Here is a 20087-nt window from a genome sequence, read left to right on the forward strand (position 1 = left end):
CATTTTGTAATATTTAGTTGAGTGCAAATGGAGGGTAGTAATTGGGGTTTCACTTGCACGTTGAAACTGTAAGAAGCCTCACAACACCAGCTTAAAATCCAACAGGTTTATTTGGAATCACGAGCTTTCCGAGCGCTGTTCCATCATCAGGTGATCACCTGGTGTTGAGACTACTTACTGTGCCCACCCCAGTCCAATGCCGGCATCTCCACCACATTGAAACTGATACGGTTGAGTTGCAATATGCTTGCAATATTCCATTTTGTCAGTAAAGATTGATTCCAATGCTATCCTTCATCAGCTGATGCTTCAGATCACCATCCGGTCCAAGGATTGGTCTGCCTTTTAGTTCCATAAAGGCAGTAACACCATAGAAATTTCTTTCTTTTGCTAATTCCTTGGTTCCCCATTATATCCAGAATGTTTGTCCTTTACTGTGAAGACAAAGTATTTGTTTAATGTCTCTGCCATTCTTTATTCCTAATTTATACTGTTTGTTTTGCAGACATTTACAGCATGGTGCAACTCACATTTGCGGAAGGCAGGGACACAGATTGAAGTAATTGAGGAAGATTTCAGAGATGGCCTTAAACTAATGCTGCTACTGGAGGTGATTTCAGGTGAGGAAGTGCAAACATTAAAGGTAAACTGTTTCAGGCCCAGCATGTCTTTTCATCCAAAGATAAAGGAGTGCCTGTTGATCATTTAAAAAAAAATAATGCGTGCAATTTTTCCTCCCCCTTGCGTTTTGAAATATCTTTTTTAATTAACCTCCCGGCTGGCCTAAAAACAATTGAGATTAGTATTCAGAGGGAATTAATTTGATGTGCATAGTTTAAGGTAAATTATGCCTAGGCTCGTTGCAATGCCAAGTTCATACGGTTGGGCCTAGTAGTTGCAAGTTCAAAGGCTGGGAGCATTTCCTGTTTAAACAAAACTTAATCAGCAGGAAAGGATGGTAAAGTCCATCTTCAAACATAGATCCATTGTTAATTTATACAATTGTTTACTCATAGTTTTGTCTGAATAGTCTCTGAAGCACAAATATCCTAAACTTGCATTCGAAGATCATTTCACTTGACCTGTAGTTAATCACTCGGTCAATGCACCATTTAAAACATTGCCTAATTTTTAATTGAGGTAGGAGAACTGGCCACCCAATGGTAAGGTTTGAATACGCTTGGATCATATTTGTGTGGTAATGGTTTAAATTTTAAATCCTGCCCTCTGCAGGGCATAAAAACACCCCTTTAAAAATTCAGGAAATCTGATTGGTTTACATTTTTGAATTGAATTGTGAATGCAACAAGTCTGCTTAATTTCAACATTTGATAAATTAGGATTTAATGTTGCTGTTCGTGACATTGTCAGAGTAATTAATTAATCCAGTTAAATTAAACAGCAATATAGCATCTTTCTGTGTCCAGGGTTTTAATATTTTTTTGAAGCAGCTTTTTTGTAAGGACTTATTGAATTTCTTTCCACTTCTGGATGGTTCAATGAGTTTACCCACTGAGTGGCTGCATACTTAGTTAATGCCAAGATAGCTGATCTTGGGCCAGTTGGTATCTTCACACCCAAGGGGAATATTGGCCTGGTTCCTGTTCTGGGACTAGCAGAATATTAACAGTTGCACTTACATAATGGCCTCTTTGAGGTAATGGAAGCTACCTTACACTAATGTTAACCACATTTCTTCAGGAGTAGAGAGGAAAAAATAGGGGCTGAGAGAGAATGAAATACACTCCGTGATTCTTTGCCACCTGTGTTGCACAGACCCAATGCAAACCGTGAGGTTTTTATTGCAGGATTGATTAACAGGTTTTTTTTTTGTCCTTTGCTGATGCTCTTTGCACTTCCCATGTCTTGGAAAGAATTAACTTCGCTTCATTTTGGGCTCATGTACCTTGCATAAGGGACTACTGTTTGAGCTCCAGCGATCTCTGACATGTTTGTTTGGAACATCAGAGCCAAGCTCAAGCCTGCCCTTGCCAGTTGTCTGCATGTACATGATTCTAGATGGAGTGCTGAATAGGGATCATTTGTAGAAACATCGCCACCACAGATGAGATTAGCTAGCGTGGTATAGATTGGGGATTGAACTCTTCGCTCCTTGTTGGTAAACTAATTTGTCATTATACCATGCTCACCATTATTTTATTGAGCAGGTATATTTGAACCATGACCATGTTTAACAGTTTTATATATAATGTGCTTGAATAGACTAACCGTTGGAATCTGTTTGAATGCAAATTTCAATGTATGTTCCAGTATTCCATACACTGCAGTTAGAACAGCTGAGGGGATGTTTTAATGTTTTTCATCTGTCCAAGTATCTTGGAATAAAGTAAAAGTTTATTAGTCGCAAGTAGGTTTGCATTAACACTGCAATGAAGTTACTGTGCAAATCTCCTAGTTGCCACACTCCAGCACCCGTTCAGGTACACTGAGGGAGAATTTAGCATGGCCAATGCACCTAACCAGTACGTCTTTTGGACTGTGGGAGGAAACTGGAGCACCCAGAAGAAACCCACACAGACACGGGGAGAACATGCAAACTCCACACACTGACCCAAGCCGGGAATTGAATCCGGGACCCTGGCGCCGAGGCAGCAGTGCTAGCCACTGTGCCGCCCTGGAATATTCCTGCTGGTATTCTGTGCCAGAATCTGCACTGTCCTCTTTACCATCCACTTTGCCTGGGCTGAAATCTTCATAGATAAAGTCTTTAATTTAGGATATTGATGGTTTGCAAACTTTGTTTTTTGTTTGCAGTTATCCATGCAAGTTAAGTCCTCATTCTATAATGTTTTTCTGTAAATACAAGTACTGTTGTTTCACTGGAATCGCAACCCATAGCAATTTCTCAGAGTTCTGACCATATAGTTTCATGTGAAGTGAATATACAAACATTTCTGCCTTTAGGAGAGCGGCTACCTAAACCAGAGCGTGGAAAAATGAGGGTGCATAAAATAAACAATGTCAACAAAGCGTTGGATTTTATTGCAAGCAAGGGAGTAAAGCTGGTCTCCATTGGAGCAGAAGGTAAGAGCAAGAATTTACATGAATGTAATTTGTCCATGAAGAAATGGGTTTTTACCAAGTTGCATGGAATTGGATATGTTCATTAATCTTGTCAACAAAATTGTTTCTTGATAGTTAACTGGGGGTTGGACATGCAATCCAAACAATAGGGCTTGGCACTCATGTTGATGAATACCAATTAACCATGGCATACCAGATGACTTTTGGCTCTAGATAGCTTAGCATATTTCTTTCTCCGTTTAGTTCTCCCAGCCTGCTCATTCATTGGATGTGATTGTCACTGGCAAGGCCAGTGTTTTTTGCCAATTCCTAATTACTGTTGGATGGATGATGAGCTGCTGCCTTGAACCACTACGGTCCAGGTGGTGTTGGTACACCCGCAATGCTGTTGGGAAGTGAGCTCTAGGGTTTAGACCCAGTGACAGTGAAGGAACGGTGATATGGTTCAAGTCAGAATTACGTGCGACTTGGAGGGGAGCTTGCAGGTGGTGATCCCATGAGCTTGCTATCCTCCTCCTGGGTGGTAGAGCTTGTGAATTTTGTTACTGTTGAAGGAACCTTGGCAAGTTGCTGCCGTGCATCTTGTCGATGGTGTACTCTGCAGCCAGGATGCATCAGTGATTGAAGGAGTGAATGTTTAAGGTGGTGGATGGGTGGGAGTCATCAAGTGGATTGTTTTGTTATGGATGGTGGTGAACCTTTTGAACATTCGTTTGTTTCTGAAGCTACACTCCTCCAGAAAAGTGGGGAGTCTTCCATCGCACTCCTAACTTCTGCCTTTTAAGTTTAAAAATGTACTTATTGTCACAAGTAGGCTTACGTTAACACTGCAATGAAGTTACTGTGAAAATCCTCGCGTCACCACACTCCGGCGCCTGTTCGGATACACTGAGGGAGAATTTAGCATGACTAATGCATCTAACCAGCACGTCTTTGGGACTGTGGGAGGAAACCGGAGCACCTGGAAGAAACCCACGCAGACACGGGGAGAATGTGCAGACTCCGCACAAGCAGTGACCCAAGCAGGGAATCGAACCCAGGTCCCTGGCGCTGAGACGGCAGTGCTAACCACTGCCGTCCCGCCTTGTGGATAACTTTGGGGAGTCAGTATTGACAAATAATTCCAGGCACTGGTGAAACCGTGTACTTTATCCACGTGGCCATTCTCATGTAAGCTTAAACAGTTCACTGCTGGCAGATATTCAGCTGTGATTGAGCTTTGACAGAGTCATCTGGACTCAAACGTCCGCTCTTTTCTCCTTACAGGTGCTGCCAGACCTGCTGAGATTTTCCAGCATTTTCTCTTGGTTTCAGATATTCAGCTGTGTAGTCATTACCCTGCTTGATCCTGTTCTCATCATGTGGTCAGTGATCAGGAACTATGGTTCATTTCTCACCATTCTCCTGCACTGAAAAGCTAGTTGTGTAAATTTAACGATCATCCCCACTAAGATTGAAAATACCACTTGCTAAAAATGAGACAATATCATTGTTGTGCTTGCCAACTAAATCACTGGCATTCCTGGCTGCATCTGTGAGCACGATATTGGTATCTAGGTTATTTTTAGCCGTAATTGACTTAGAACAAATTCAGTGGCAACCTTAACTGAATTTATTAGGTTAGGTTGGGCGGCATGGTGGCACAGTAGTTAGCACTGCTGTCTCACAGCACCAGGGATCCGGGTTCAATTCCCGCCTCGGGTCACTGTCTCTCCGTGTCGGCATGGGTTTCCTCCGGGTGCTCCGGTTTCCTCCCACGGTCCAAAGATGTGTGGGTCAGGTGGATCGGCCATGCTAAATTGACCCTAATGTCAGGGGGACTAGCAGGGTGAATGAGGGTTACGGGAATAGGGCCTGGGTGGGATTGTGGTCGGTACTCGATGGGCCAAATGGCCGCCTCCTATACTGTGAGGATTCTGAGGTAATTTCTATATAAAATTGAACTGGGGGGAGAAAGAGAGCAATCTTGTCTCTGGTAATCAATAGTGGGGCTTAGTTTTGAGCTGTTGACACCGCTAATTATAATGAGTGCTGAATTCATACCTCCTGCATATCAGTGAGGAGTGTGCTCTGGCTTCACTATTCACCTGATGTCAGTTTCTGTTGCCTAGAAACCAGCTGATACATCCTCTGTTCAAAGCCATTTCTGTGGCAATGGGTTGGAACGCACTGTAAAACTAGTCGATTTGACTTGTTAGTAAAGACAACTGTAGGGATAGTTGGTGCCAACACTAGGATGACACCAAAACAATTCCAGAATAAAGTTAAATCTCAAACAATTCGGGGCGGCACAGTGGTTAGCACTGCTGCCTTGCAGCACCAGGGACCCGGCTTCAATTCCAGCCCAGAGTGACTGAGTGGAGTTTTCACTTTCTCCACGTCTGCATGGGTTTCCTCCCACACTCCAAAGATGTGCAGGTTAGGGGGATCAGCAGGGAAATGCGTGGGGATACGGCAGAGGGTGATGCTCTTTTGGAGAGCCAGAGCAGATTGGGCCAAATAGCCTCTTTCTACACTAGGGATTCTATTCTTTGATGGTTCGCTTTTGAAACATATTTCACAGATTCAAACCTGTGATTTCCAGATATTTTTCTGCAAACTTCTGAATAAATTTGATTGAATACATTTTACTCAAACTGAAGTGTCTCTGCAATGTCAGTGAATTACTGGATGGGGGTGGCATGGTGGCACAGTGGTGAGCACTGCTGCCTCACAATGCCAGGGACCTGGGTTCAATTCCGGCCTCGGGTCACTGTCTGTGTGGAGTCTGCACATTCTCCCCGTGTCTGCATGGGTTTGCTCCGGTTTCCTCCCACAGTCTGCGGATTAGGTTGATTGGCCATGCTAAATTAATCCTAGTGTTGGGGGATTAGCAGGGTAAATATGAGGGGTTAATGGGAATAGGGCCTGGGTGGGATTGTGGTTGGTGCAGACTCGATGGGCCGAATGGCCACCTCCTGCAATGTAGGGATTCTGATTCTAGATGCAGGTAATGGTTAAACTACAGCTGTGAAGCGTCAGCTGTGTGAACAAAGTAATCTGATTTTGTGTAATGGTTTAACAGTGATTTATTGACAACCTGTAATATCTCGAGTTTGGATTGGAGAGGGATTGCTATAAAGACTATCGCTTAGCAATGCTAATAAAGGATTTGCAAACTAAGTATAAAACTTGCAGTTCAGCCCCAACTGCAGTATTATTCAATTCTGGGCATTGGATTTTGGAAGGATGTGAAGGCTTTAAAGAACACAGGAAATTAACACACACACATTCCAGCCATGAGTAATTTAATTTTGTGGGTAGTAATTTGGTGTGCGTAAAATCATGACCGATTTAGATAATATAAACTATCTCTAATGACTAAAGGATCGATGGTCAGAGGGCATCAATGTTTAAGGCGGTGACAAGGAACTGGCCTGGTGGTGAAGAACATTTTTAAGCAGTACTTGTTAGGATTTGAAGTGCACTGCCTAGTAGGGTTGTTCTTGCAGTTGCAGCACCAGGCAGGGTGTTGGTCTAAAATCCCACTTGGGATATTGCTTTCAACAATGCAGTAAAATGCCACTTTATAATCTGAACATGTTCAGGTTAGAGTGGAGCCAGAATCCACAGTTTTCCTAATCCAATGCAGATGTAGCAGACTATTTTTAGGTATAATTCCAATTTTTAAAAAAAACATGCTTTCTGTTCTCTTTCCCTTCTGTTGAGCTAAACCTGTGTCGGAACGCATTTTTGTTTTCCGTGCTGTAATTGAACCAGAACCAAGCTTGATCATAGATTGCAAACTTGCATGGCACTGTTTTTAGATGTCCTTTTTGGAGTTTGGCTTGTTTCTCTCTCTCTCTCTCTCTCTCTCTCGGTATGTTTTGTCTGCATAGCGTGCAAGAAACAATACTTTCCACTGATGTGACAAATCAAATCCAAAAAGCATACCGTTCATAGAGAAGGAAAGGAGAGAGTGCAGAATGTAGTGTTAGTCACAGCTAGGGCGTAGAGAAAGATCGACTTAATGCGAGGTAGGTCCAGTCAAAAGTCTTGACGGCAGCAGGGAAGAAGCTGTTCTTGAGTCGGTCGATATGTGACCTCAGACTTTTATATCTTTTTCCCGACGGAAGGAGGTGGAAGAGAGAGTGTCCGGGGTGCATGGGGTCCTTAATTATGCTGGCTGCTTTGCCCAAGGCAGCGGGAAGTATAGACAGAGTCAATGGATGGGAGGCTGGTTTGCGTGATGGATTGGGCTACGTTCACGACCTTCTGTAGTTTCTTGTGGTCATCTGAATCCTTCCTGCCAAGGTGTTCTTTCGTCTTGCATCCTTGGTTTTCCATGTAGCTGTGCTGCACAGTAAAATGCTCACACCAGGATTTTTTTGTTGGACCAATTTCTTGTTTTTTGGAAACCTTCAGTGAAGGATTTTGTTTGCTGGGTTTGAACTATGCTTGAAGCATCTGATGATGACCTGCAGTGCTTGGCTGTCAATGTATTAAACAAGGAATTGATTTCCTAATCCGGCTAGCACTCCTCTCTCGCATCTCATCTGGTGTTATGGAGGCAGTTTTGGCCATCGCCACTGAAAAGATTCCAGGGGTGGAAGCGCAGCTTTATTTGTAGTTCAGTCATTTCCCATTGCTGGTAGAATTACAGTGCAAATCCCCTTTTGGGACCGGGATCACAAATGATGTAAATTCGTGTGATACCAAGTGGGTGCGTGCATTGAGAAATCACTTTGGGGTGGGGTGGACATCCCTTAGCAAGTATGTAGTACAGTACCTATACATCAATACCTTAGCATTTAAGGACATAATGTGACTTCGCTTAATCTTTTCTGTTAAGGATTGAGTGTTTCCTAATTTTCTTGTGATTCTGTTGTACAATTTGCGGTAGCTTGTTTAATCTGTAATGGGAGTCAAGTGCAAGAATATTCCATGTACCTACCTGTTCAAGACTTCTGATTTAAAAATATTAACTAATTGCGTTCGAGTTGAGATTAACTCATTTGCCGATGAAGGAAAATGCACACTTTTCAGAAATTATTTATGCCCCTTTTTCCAGAAATTGTGGACGGGAATGTTAAGATGACTCTGGGTATGATCTGGACTATCATCCTTCGTTTTGCTATTCAAGACATATCTGTTGAAGGTAAGAATGGATTTTGTTTCTGAAGCACGGAACCTTATTGTGACCACTTGTGCATCTGAATTCTTAGCTTGATTATTTTGCACGTGGGTGCCGAATTTTTTTCTGCTGTTCTGGACATCATGGCATGGTTATTTTTTTATTTTCACTCGTGGGACATGGGCATCGCTGGTTGGCCAGCATTTATTGCCCATCCCCTAGTTGCCCTCTAGAAGGTGGTGGTGAGGTGCCTTCTTTAACCCACTGTAGTCCATGTGCTGTGGGTTGACCCACAATGCCATTAGGGAGGGAATTCCAGGATTTTGACCCAGCGACTGCAAAGGAACAGTGATATATTTCCAAGTCAGGATGGTGAGTGGCTTGGAGGGGAACTTGCAGGTGGTGGTATAGAATTGAAAATAGACTGAGATAAGTGTGGTTTCTTATTTACAGCTCCAGGGATGTATAAGCAATATATTTATCTCAAAGGGGACTGGCACAGTGATTTGTCATATTCTTGGTACCTTTTTGGGACCTAGCTGAAAATGTAGCCTGGACAGACCGAGATTTTGTATCTTTTTGCCTTGTTGACTCTTGGTAATTTTTTTAAACTTTGAGACAGTTTCCACTTGGTTCCAGTTGAATGAGAGCCCATAATTCTGCACAAATTGGTGAACTATATCTTGTTTAGCCACAATGAGGCCATTCACATTCCAGGTTAAGTAATACCTTGAAATGGCTTCCTGTCAAGGTCATATTTCAAAGTGATCATTGTGAGCCAGGTGGTATTTGATGCTATGTGTCCTGTGGGGTCTGCAAACTTCAGGAAACCAGATGGTTCCAGGTAGCAATTTTGTGCGCGCAGTTAATCTGGGTATATTTTTTTAAGGTGCTCTTTTGTTTTTTGCATCAAATGTTGTAAAGTGCTTTGGGGCTACTTGATTAGCACTTCTGGTTTGCTCCTTACTATTGCCGAAATGTTTCTTTTCCAGAGACCTCTGCCAAGGAGGGATTGCTGCTGTGGTGCCAGAGGAAGACCGCACCATACAAGAATGTAAATGTGCAGAACTTCCACATCAGGTAATGGGTGCAGCATAGAGTATCTCTGATTTTCTGTGGCAGGAGGAATCTGATTTATGCTTAAATTGGAGTGACAGGTTTCCAATAACCGACGTGTGGTGACCATTTTTCCCCCAGCCAGTAATCCTGGCTGTCAATTTGCACCCATTTGTTACTTGAGTTGTTATTGATGTCCGTGTAAGATCTGTAGCAACCTATTGATACGATAATTGCTCTTCATTGGAACACTTGAATACACTTATCATGATTTCCACCACTGGTGGTAAAACAATGCTATGCGTAATAAGCATTTCCTTAAACTTCATCAGCTCCCAAAGACAGGAAGCCTGCAATTCAATTGTAAAAGTTTTTTTTAAAAAAAAACCCCTCCAGTGATTGCAATCAAACACTCCCCAGTTCAGTTGCCCATTGGTCAGTTTGACCATGTACCCATTGACTTTTGACCTGTGCCTTTAATTAGTTTTCTCTCCTACAGCGGAGACATGAGCAATATAAATATTGCCATGTCAGCATGTTGTCCCATTGTCCCAAACCACTTCCCTCCTGATTGCTTACAGTTGGTGACACTTCTGCATAATGTGGTTGACTGCATTCTTACAATTTAAATGTTGCCACAAATAAAACAAAATTGAATTTAGCCCATTCCCATATAAAGGAGTCTAATTGTTTTGCTGTTTTCCGTATGTAATGGATCTGGCAACAAAATAAAACTCCCTGCATTGGATTCTCATTCAAGTTTGCTATTACATTTGAAGACCATTTAGTCCATGGACATTGTTTCTTGGGAGCTAATCTTGTACCTCAACAATCCTCCTCCCTAGTCCTTTTTATGGTGGCACAGTAGTTAGCACTGCTGCCTCAGCGCCGGGGACTTGGTTCGATTCCTGGCTCAGGTCACTGTGTGGGTTTCCTCCGGGCGTTCCGGTTTCCTCCTACAGTCCAAAAGATGTGCTGGTTAGGTGCATTGGCCATGCTAAAGTCTCCCTCTGTACCCCAAACAGGCGCGAGCGTGTGGCAGCTAGGGGAGTTTTACAGTAATTTCATTGCAGCCTACTTATGACATTAAATAAACTTTTAACTTCATCTCTTTCAACTGTTACCCATTTTCCTGTTAAGATGCCTCATTTACCTAATCTCAATCCATTTCAAATTTAGACCTCCCCACCTCTGACTTTCCAAACCTAATCTTCATCTTTTAAGTATTTAAAAACTTGTCATAAATCACCTTTTTTGCTTTCATTGCTACACTGGAAGTGGTCAGTATTTTGAATATCTCCAATAGTTTCTCATTCTGTTATCTTTACTGTTCTCAGGCTTTAACATCTATTTTATATCATGGAATGTCTAGAAATTGCAGACTCCTAGCCTTTACACACACTTATTATTGCCTCCTGTGCCTGTTTGTCTAAAACCCAAAATACTGCTATCTGTTTTTATGGATGTTGCACTATTGTGGTATTTTCATTGAACCGCTGGTGTCTGTTTATCCACCTCGACTATTCATTCCTTATTTTGTCTCTGTATAGTCACACATTTCTATTAAATTGCATCCACCCTGCTGCTAATCTGCCTTTATAGTGTAAATACAGCTCTGATAATACAAAGTTGGGCTTTTGTCATGGTCATGAATTTTGTGTTTTGGAAAGAATGCAAAAGCCATTACAGCAACTCTGCAGTATGATGAAGGGATTAGACCATTTATACTGGAGGGTTGTTACAAACAAGACTTTTCCCATGGGAAGCAAGCCTACAATATAAAGGAGTATAAGATTTCTATGCAAATTTTTATTTCTCAATAGTTTGCTTGGGTGATTGACATAATTTGACCCAGAATCTCCTTTCAAAGAACATGTGTTGCAAATATCTGGTTTCAGAATTCGCAGAATCTTATTTTTTAGTTAATATTATTATGAATAAATGGACAAGTCTCAAGTAACAAGTTTGGGTTAATTATAATTTTAAAAGTATCATATGTTAACTTGCAGGGTCAGAGGTAGTAGTGAGAACATTTAAATATATTGCCCATTGTGGGGGGTGGCACAGTGGTTAGCACTGCTGCCTTACAGCGCCAGGGACCGGGGTTTGATTCCTGGCTTGGGTCAGTGTGTGGAGTCTGCACGTTCTCCCAGTGTCTGTGTGGGTTTCCTCCCACAGTCTGAAAGACGAGCTGGTTAGTTTGGCCATGCTAAATTGCCCCTTAGTGTTCGGGGGACTAGTTAGGGGTTATGGAGATGGCGCCTGGGTGGGATTGTGCTCGGTGCAGACTCTATGTGCCTCCTTCTGCACTGTTGGGATTCTATGATCTTTAAATTTGTAATGGAGCCTTTGTTAGAATTCTGGGAAGTTGCTGTTGGGATTCTGGGGTTGGAGCTTAAAGCTCCCAACTTGGTGGGTATAGTCCCTTGGTTTAGGCAGAGAGAGAGATTACTATGTGCTGAAAACTAATTGTAGGCCAGAAGCAAAATAGCTTGGGATATTTCTGAAGTAGAAGCTCTAAGCAGGAGTTCAGTGTGGCCCATGTTTTGAGCTGGAATGTCAACAATTGAGGTGCAGAGAGTGGCGGAACGTCATTTAGCTGGAGGATAGTGGAAGGACCTCAAGAAAGCTCATGCCCCTGACAATATATGGAACGTTGGTTTGGTCCCAGGAAGCGAAGGAACCCCCAATAGTTTGATAAGTAGCCAAAAGATTTTGAGGGCAGTCATGAGGAAAAAAAAGTTCTGTTGAGTTTTGGTTTAAAATGTGTTTTTATACCTTTTGATTTTCAAGTATCTGCATTCACTCAAGACTATGCTTATTTAGTTTGCTTTGTTTCTTGTAGAATAAACTAATTTGTTTTAAACAGTGGGATCTTGGAGAGTAATTTCTTTCCGTTAATAACTAATCCATTAATAGTTTATCTAAATATTAATGGTCCTTACCAGAATTATAACAGCTGCCAACAAAAATATTCCACTGAGTTTACTGGTGCTATATTTGCCTTTAAAACAAACAAGTATGTGGAATAATTCAACTGTGTATACTACTTAGTTATTCTGTCTTTACTGAATCCTGATGCTTGGGTGACCAGTATTGGTGATTGACATTAAAGTAAAGTTTATTTATTAGTCACAAATAAGGCTTACATTAACACTGCAATGAAATTATTGAAATTCCCCTAGTCGCCACACTCCGGCGCCTGTTTGGGTCAATGCACCTAACCAGCACGTCTTTCAGACTGTGGGAGGAAACCGGAGCACCCGGAGGAAACCCACGCAGACATGGGGAGAACGTGCAGACTCCGCACAGACAGTGACCCAAGCCGGGGAATCGAACTGGGATCCCTGGCGCTGAGGCAGCAATGCTAACCACTGTGCCACTATGTTGCCCCAAACATCTCTTGATATTTTTGTTCCATCTCTTGATGTAGAATAGTTATTGTTGCAATGACTTTAACTTAGATATGTCGAGGTGCTTCAGAAGTGAGGGAAATACTCATCTAGGTTGTAGATGCCTCAGCTCCTTCTCTTGATTTTATAGTTTGAAATTTCAGGAATGAATAGATTGGTTTTTATCCTCTTTCCCACAATGTTCTAATATTGGATTTTGCTTCTGATGTTGGTGTCTAGTTGGAAAGATGGTCTGGCATTCAACGCGCTCATTCATAGGCACAGACCGGAACTTATTGATTACGACAAACTGAGGAAGGTATGTAACAATTTGAACAAGAGGTTTTAACGTGTGAAGCAAGAATGTCTCTGCCCTTGATCCCTGCATGTTTTGGTATTAAGTATGTTCTCAAGGTCACTACTACAGCTTCTCATCCTTTTATTTCGTTCAAAATGGATGCTTTGCGTATGTGATAGAAAAACATTTTAAGAGCCCGAATCTTGTAACTCTACTGAGATGCTATTGGTGTTTGATCCTTTGACTCCTTTTCCCATCAAACTGTAGGATGATCCACTCACAAACCTGAACAATGCTTTTGAAGTGGCTGAGAAATACCTGGACATTCCCAAAATGTTGGATGCAGAAGGTAAGTCATTTTTGCCGTGCGTATACTTGCGTGCTGCATTTTGTCAGGCTCTTGTATGGATAACTGTGTTCTTATCCTTTCTAATTGTGTAGAATCCTCAGTTCAGTTCAGTCTGTGAATGCTGAAGTTACTTGCTATAGAGTTTGTTAATGTTCCTTCAGCACCACGGATCACCATCTGTGTTTTGCATCTCATTACAGTGGATGAATTATAAATTCAAGTTTGATCCACTTCACGATGAGAAACCCTGGGGTAAATTTAGCATTTGCAGATGATGCAAATCTTAGAAGCATTGTGGATTGAGTAGGATGGCGCAGAACTTCAAACGGTCATAGACAAGTTGGTGAAATGGGTGACGAGGTGTAAGTTCAGTGTAGAGAAATGTCAAGTAATTAATTATGGTAGGAAGAGCAGAGACAATATTAAATAAAAGAGACACTTAGTTGGAGTATTGTGTCCAGTTTTGGGTATTGCACTTTAGGAAGGATCTGGAGGCATTGGAGAGGGTGCAGCAAAGATTCATTCAAATGGTTCCAGGGGTGAGGAATTTCAGTTATGGTTGGTTCCGCTGGGATTGTTTCTTTTGGAAAAGGGAAGGCTGAGAGCAGACTTGATGGAGGATTCAATAATGAGCAATTTGGACAGTCTAGGTAGGGAGAAACTGTATCCATTCCGGAAATGATTGAGAATGAGGGGGCACCGATTTAAAAATAATTGGCTAAAGAAGCAAGTGTGATGAGAGACCTTTTTCACGCAGCGATAGTTAAAGTTTGCCTACCTGTGTGGTGGAAGCAGAATCAAATGAAGCATTCAAAGGGAAGTGGACTATTAACTGGAAAGGAAGATGTGCAGGGCTATGTGGAGGACGGCACTAGATCAGTTACTCTTTTGGAGAGTTAGTAGACACACTTTGGGCTGAATGGTAGCCTCCTGCACTGCAACAATTCTGTGGAGTATTTAGTTTAGAATAGATGTAAATTGGAGTAGAATGTTTTCACTTTTTTTTTGTGATGGTACCGAACTATTAATGATGTGTTGAGCTACCTCATTAAAACCCACAACTGGGAGAGTGCAGTGTTGAGTATGATTTTTAAAAGGCCTTAGGAACCCTCAGAGTTTAAGCACCTATCTATTCCAATCCCCCATTTTCCAGTAGTTGGTCCATAGCCTTGTATGGAATTTCAAATGCTCCATCATAACCTCCCTGCTTTTATATTTTATGCCTTGGCTAATAAAGGCAAGTATCCCATATGCCACCTTAACCACCTTATCCTTATTTCTACTGGTTTAATCATCTCATCAGGGTTTATCTGCACATGAATATATCCTTTCTCCTGATTTTTCTCAAGGGAGCTTTTCCATTTTAGTGGCTGAACCAGGAAGGATGCAAACTTGATTGTGTGCCAAGCTAGCCAAACTCTGCTGGGATGGCAGATAGGACCACTTGAGTACTAAATTCGGAGGAGCTGGGAGCTGGGGAAATTAATTAATGATGCTTCTCTCTATCTGTAATCAGTGATCATCACTGGAAGGTCAACATGTAGATAATCAGATGAGGAGCTCAATTGTGCATTTAAAGGAAAGAATTTTAAGTGATACTGTATTTTAATCATTGCCATGGGTACCTTCTAAGCTGTACTTTCAATTACCTAGAAGTGATTCTGGTAGACAAGCTGGGAGATTTGCATTCTCTGCTTTGTTTTTAGCTCTGTAAGAAGTCCAACAGGTTTATTTGGTAGCAAATGCCACTAGCTTTCGGAGCGTGCTGCTCCGAGGCTGAATGCCCGTGATCTTCGGGTAAGTATTCTCCAAGGCGGCCTTCACGACACACGACACTGCAGGGTCGCCGAGCAGAAACTGATAGCCGAGTTCCGCACACATGAGGACGGCCTCAACCGGGATCTTGGGTTCATGTCACACCATCTGTAACCCCCACAACTTGCCTGGACTTGCAAATTCTGACTAGCTGTCCTGTTTGGAGACAATACCCATCTCTTTAACCTGTGCTTAATGCTCTCTCCACTCACATTGTCTGTACCTTTAAGACTTTGACAGTTCTGTGACAGTTTATAAATGTAGCAATAAAGACTTTTGAGCCCAAGTACTTCCTTGGACTTGACTCCTCTGTTTAAATGTTCTGTTACGTTAACATTTTGCAATTCCAGACCACAGTTCCTTGTTCCAGTTTAATAATCCACCCACTTTGTTATTTGGAACTGCTGAAACCCATTTCTTGTTGAACCTGCAGCAGGGGTGCCTAGCCATTCCTTGGTGAGCTGTGTGCACCCGCTCACTACGGAGCTCCCATTAATTTACAATACTTACAAATATTGGTATATCGATTTGGGATTTATCTACCAATGAGACATAGCTCTCTTCAAAACCTCATAATTCTGAGGATAATTAATAGGTCAGTGGAGTTGCCTCAGCTTGGAAAGCTGAACAACTAGGACCACGTGCAATTAATGTATGTGGTCGATGAGCTGCAGGTTGGACAGCCCAGTAGAATGTTCACACGGACCTTTTTGATCTGTGTACACCTAAAAGACATTTGCACTTAATTTACCCTTTATCTGATTATGCAATTCGTGCTTGCTTCAAACTTGCACAACATTACTGCAATACTTTAACCACACAATATGAACATTCATTTCCACATTCCTAACTGAATTTTTCCTTCTAACCCTTTTAACAGCACTCTTATTTTTCCAGTGTCCTGTGGAATAAAGCTGCAATGTGGCCCCCAAAAATACAGATAATATAGCTTTTTTTTTACAAATCAGATATGTTAGATACCATTTGAGCAGCATGTAGATGATTGTGCTTTTGCACTGAAGATTTTGTCGTAGTGCCAGAGCGAATAGAATTTTCAGGAACAAATACGCTTTTTTGTTCTGTCTTTCCCAAGTGAACTTGCTGATCAAATATTTAAATTTGTAATGAGCCCTGTTTGTGCATCTTGGCTCTGAGGATGACTTTAATGAGCGGTATATACCATTATGGTGTTTTGCGATCTTTCCAAAGTAACTATGGCTGTGCACTGTAGTTCAAGTTACACATTAACCAACAGGTAAACTAGTCCAGCTATGATTAGTAAACAATGCTAACGCAGGGTATTAAATGCTACCAGGATTCCCATTCCACCAGGGCCTGTTCCTTTGCTTACTGATTCCACTGACTGACTTTAATCTGTGCGCACAGCTTGTTTTGTACACAACTTCAGAATGGAACAAACTTGAAACAAAATATTTTTAATACTTGTTTGTTTCCTGCAAAATGTTGCAATGACTACAGAGTCTAAATTGCATTTTATGGTCTGATAGAAGAATCGTAGAATCTCGACAGTGCAGGAGGAGGCCATTTAACCCATTGGGGCTGCACTGACCACAACCCCATGCATTTACCCTTGCTAGTCCCCCTGACTCTAAAGGGCAATTTAGCACGGCCAATCCACCTAACCCGCACATCTTTGGAGTGTGGGAGGAAACCGGAGCACCCAGACGAAACCCACGCAGACACGGGGGAGAACGTGGAAACTCCACACAGTGACCCGAGGTTGGAATCAAACCTGGGTCGCTGGCGCTGTGAGGCAGCAATGCTAACCACTGTGCTGCCCCATTAGGATAACTCTAAATATTTGTGTAGATATCCATGTTGTTTTGACTGTCCCCATATTGGGATAGCTAAGGGTTGCTTTTCTTCTGTAAATGTTTGGATGGATGCATTTTCTGCAAAAATACTTAATTCCTTTGCACTTGTGTTAATCAGTGCCCTGAAGTTTAGTGTCCTGTTAGTTTTTCCCCATGGTTTAAATACTGATCATACCGGAATTAACTGCAGCTCTGTTTACGTTGGTCTTCTGGACTTCACTTTCAAGGCATTTTGGATTAATTTTCGACTACTTTTCGCTTTTATGAACATGGTCATGTAGATTTGAGGGAGGAAGAATTGTGTGCTGCATCACTTCCTTCACATTCTCTTTTGAAATAAGAGTGAAATATGGTGGGTGAAATTGTACATTGGAGCGTTGTTGGTCCAAGGCTAATGCATGCAAAAATGTTTGATTGCAACAGCTGAAGATGTGGACTCGTAGCTTCTCTTAATATTTTTGTTTACCCACAGACATTGTGAGCACCGCCCGCCCTGATGAGAAGGCTATTATGACCTATGTCTCCTGCTTCTACCATGCCTTTTCAGGAGCACAGAAGGTACCATAAGTCACCAAGGACCCCCTTCCTTCCTGCAAAAACTGATCTTGTGCTTCTCTTTCAGCTGTTCCTCAGATTTTTATATTCTTGGTTCTAGGCATGATGCTGCACCTGTTCTCTCTCTCGTACCATGTAATGAGTGGTTTTTCTGCTTGTGGCATGATGCAAGCTTACTCTGCTCTGACTTTCTCTCTGCACAGATATTGTAGGCACTCTCAGGCCAGATGAAAAGGCTATTATGACTTACGTTTCATGCTACTACCATGCCTTCTCAGGTGCTCAGAAGGTGAGCTCTTATCTCCTGTACCTTGCAAACATTCTGTCCTGAGTGCTTTTGGTCATCTGTGGTGTGCTGCTTGTATTTCTCATGATTAACAGTGGCAAACATGGCTATCTTCAATCTTATCCCTTTTGTATGTGGCAGTGCATCTTCTGTTCGCTGTGTGATACTGCAATTGTAAAGGATGCCCTAAGAGCATGTTTTGTAAATGAAACAGCTCCTTGGAATGTGTTTTGAGCAGTTAAGTTATTTTACTATGTTGTGACTGCAAATCTGATTATAACCGCAATGCTACTTCAGTTTCTGTGACTATTTAAGGCTGATTCCATCTTAAGAACTGAAATGTTTAGGAATTAGAGAGCAAAACCGAGCCTTTAACAGTTGGATCAACCCTTGCCTTCTCTGCCTTGCCTCAACTTTCTACCTTCCTGTCAGATCCTTTCTTAATGCAGATATGCATCCAGTTGCCTGAATCTATTTGTTGATTTGCTTCAATGACCTTCCTTGTGTTGAGTTGTAGAAAAAGCTGTCTCATTTCACTTTAACTTCCAAACTTTTAGCTAGTATCCCACTGCATTTGAACTCCGCCGTGATGAGCTATTTGCTTGGACAAATCTTGTCATTTCCTATTCATAATCTTAAAAGATCTCAATTAGATCATAAAGTCTACAGTGTGGGAACTTTAAGAAATTTACTTGGGTTACTTTTGCGTAACCATTGAATAAATGTCAATTATAATTGAAAGATACCTCAGAGCAAGAGTACTTTTTATTCTTGTGGTTGAGATCATTTGGTGTTCTTCCCTGACTAAAAATGCAAGCAGGAAATTCTATAGATGGGTTCAGTGTAATTTGTACAATTTTCAACCGCCCTCCGATCAAGCCTTTCTATAATAAATCTTCATATCGCAGGAGAAACTCTTGTTATCCAGTGAAGACTTGAACTTTGGCCCTGGACTGTACTTTCGGGATAAATCCTTTAATTTATTTTTCCAGATTGAAATTCACAATTTCCTTAAATTTACTAGATTTCAGATATTAAGATCCCATTTTATATCATGGTGAGATTGTTGGAACAACTGTAGGCATGCTGCATAGAACATAGAACATAGAACATTACAGCGCAGAACAGGCCCTTCGGCCCACGATGTTGCACCGACCAGTTAAAAAAAAAACTGTGACCCTCCAACCTAAACCAATTTCTTTTCGTCCATGAACCTATCTACGGATCTCTTAAACGCCTCCAAACTAGGCGCATTTACTACTGATGCTGGCAGGGCATTCCAATCCCTCACCACCCTCTGGGTAAAGAACCTACCCCTGACATCGGTTCTATAACTACCCCCCCTCAATTTAAAGCCATGCCCCCTCGTGCTGGATTTCTCTATCAGAGGAAAAAGGCTATCACTATCCACCCTATCTAAACCTCTAATCATCTTATATGTTTCAATAAGATCCCCTCTTAGCCGCCGCCTTTCCAGCGAAAACAATCCCAAATCCCTCAGCCTCTCCTCATAGGATCTCCCCTCCATACCAGGCAACATCCTGGTAAACCTCCTCTGCACCCTCTCCAAAGCCTCCACATCCTTCCTGTAATGTGGGGACCAGAACTGCACACAGTACTCCAAGTGCGGCCGCACCAGAGTTGTGTACAGTTGCAACATAACGCTACGACTCCTAAATTCAATCCCCCTACCAATAAACGCCAAGACACCATATGCCTTCTTAACAACCTTATCTACTTGATTCCCAACTTTCAGGGATCTATGCACACATACACCTAGATCCCTCTGCTCCTCCACACTATTCAAAGTCCTCCCGTTAGCCCTATACTCAACACATCTGTTATTCCTACCAAAGTGAATTACCTCACACTTCTCCGCATTAAACTCCATCCGCCACCTCTCGGCCCAACTTTGCAACCTGTCTAAGTCTTCCTGCAAACTACGACACCCTTCCTCACTGTCTACCACACCACCGACTTTGGTGTCATCAGCAAATTTGCTAATCCACCCAACTATACCCTCATCCAGATCATTAATAAATATTACAAACAGCAGTGGCCCCAAAACAGATCCCTGAGGTACACCACTTGTAACCGCACTCCATGATGAATATTTACTATCAACCACCACCCTCTGTTTCCTATCCGCTAGCCAATTCCTGATCCAATTTCCTAGATCACCCCCAATCCCATACATCTGCATTTTCTGCAGAAGCCTACCATGGTGAACCTTATCAAACGCCTTACTAAAATCCATATATACCACGTCCACTGCCTTGCCCCCATCCACCTCCTTGGTCACTTTCTCAAAAAACTCAATAAGGTTAGTAAGGCACGACCTAC

At 42.0% G+C, this 20087-nt stretch overlaps 1 protein-coding gene across 3 annotated transcripts in view; it reads left to right on the top strand.

Annotated features, from left to right (window-relative positions):
• LOC144511461 (alpha-actinin-1-like) overlaps positions 1-20087 on the top strand; it is a 104912-nt gene that overhangs the window by 44459 nt on the left and 40366 nt on the right. The window contains exons 2-8 of one of the 3 annotated variants that reach the window (XM_078241837.1): positions 506-620; positions 2926-3045; positions 8096-8182; positions 9151-9238; positions 12847-12925; positions 13172-13253; positions 17376-17461. In XM_078241837.1, the coding sequence (XP_078097963.1) occupies positions 506-620; positions 2926-3045; positions 8096-8182; positions 9151-9238; positions 12847-12925; positions 13172-13253; positions 17376-17461 (657 nt within the window). Of the gene's footprint in view, positions 1-505; positions 621-2925; positions 3046-8095; positions 8183-9150; positions 9239-12846; positions 12926-13171; positions 13254-17375; positions 17462-17661; positions 17748-20087 lie in introns of all 3 variants that reach the window. The other 2 variants (XM_078241840.1, XM_078241838.1) reach the window with 2 other exon arrangements.

This window comes from Mustelus asterias, chromosome 24 (assembly GCF_964213995.1).
Source record: "Mustelus asterias chromosome 24, sMusAst1.hap1.1, whole genome shotgun sequence".
NCBI classification, from domain to species: Eukaryota; Metazoa; Chordata; class Chondrichthyes; order Carcharhiniformes; family Triakidae; genus Mustelus; species Mustelus asterias.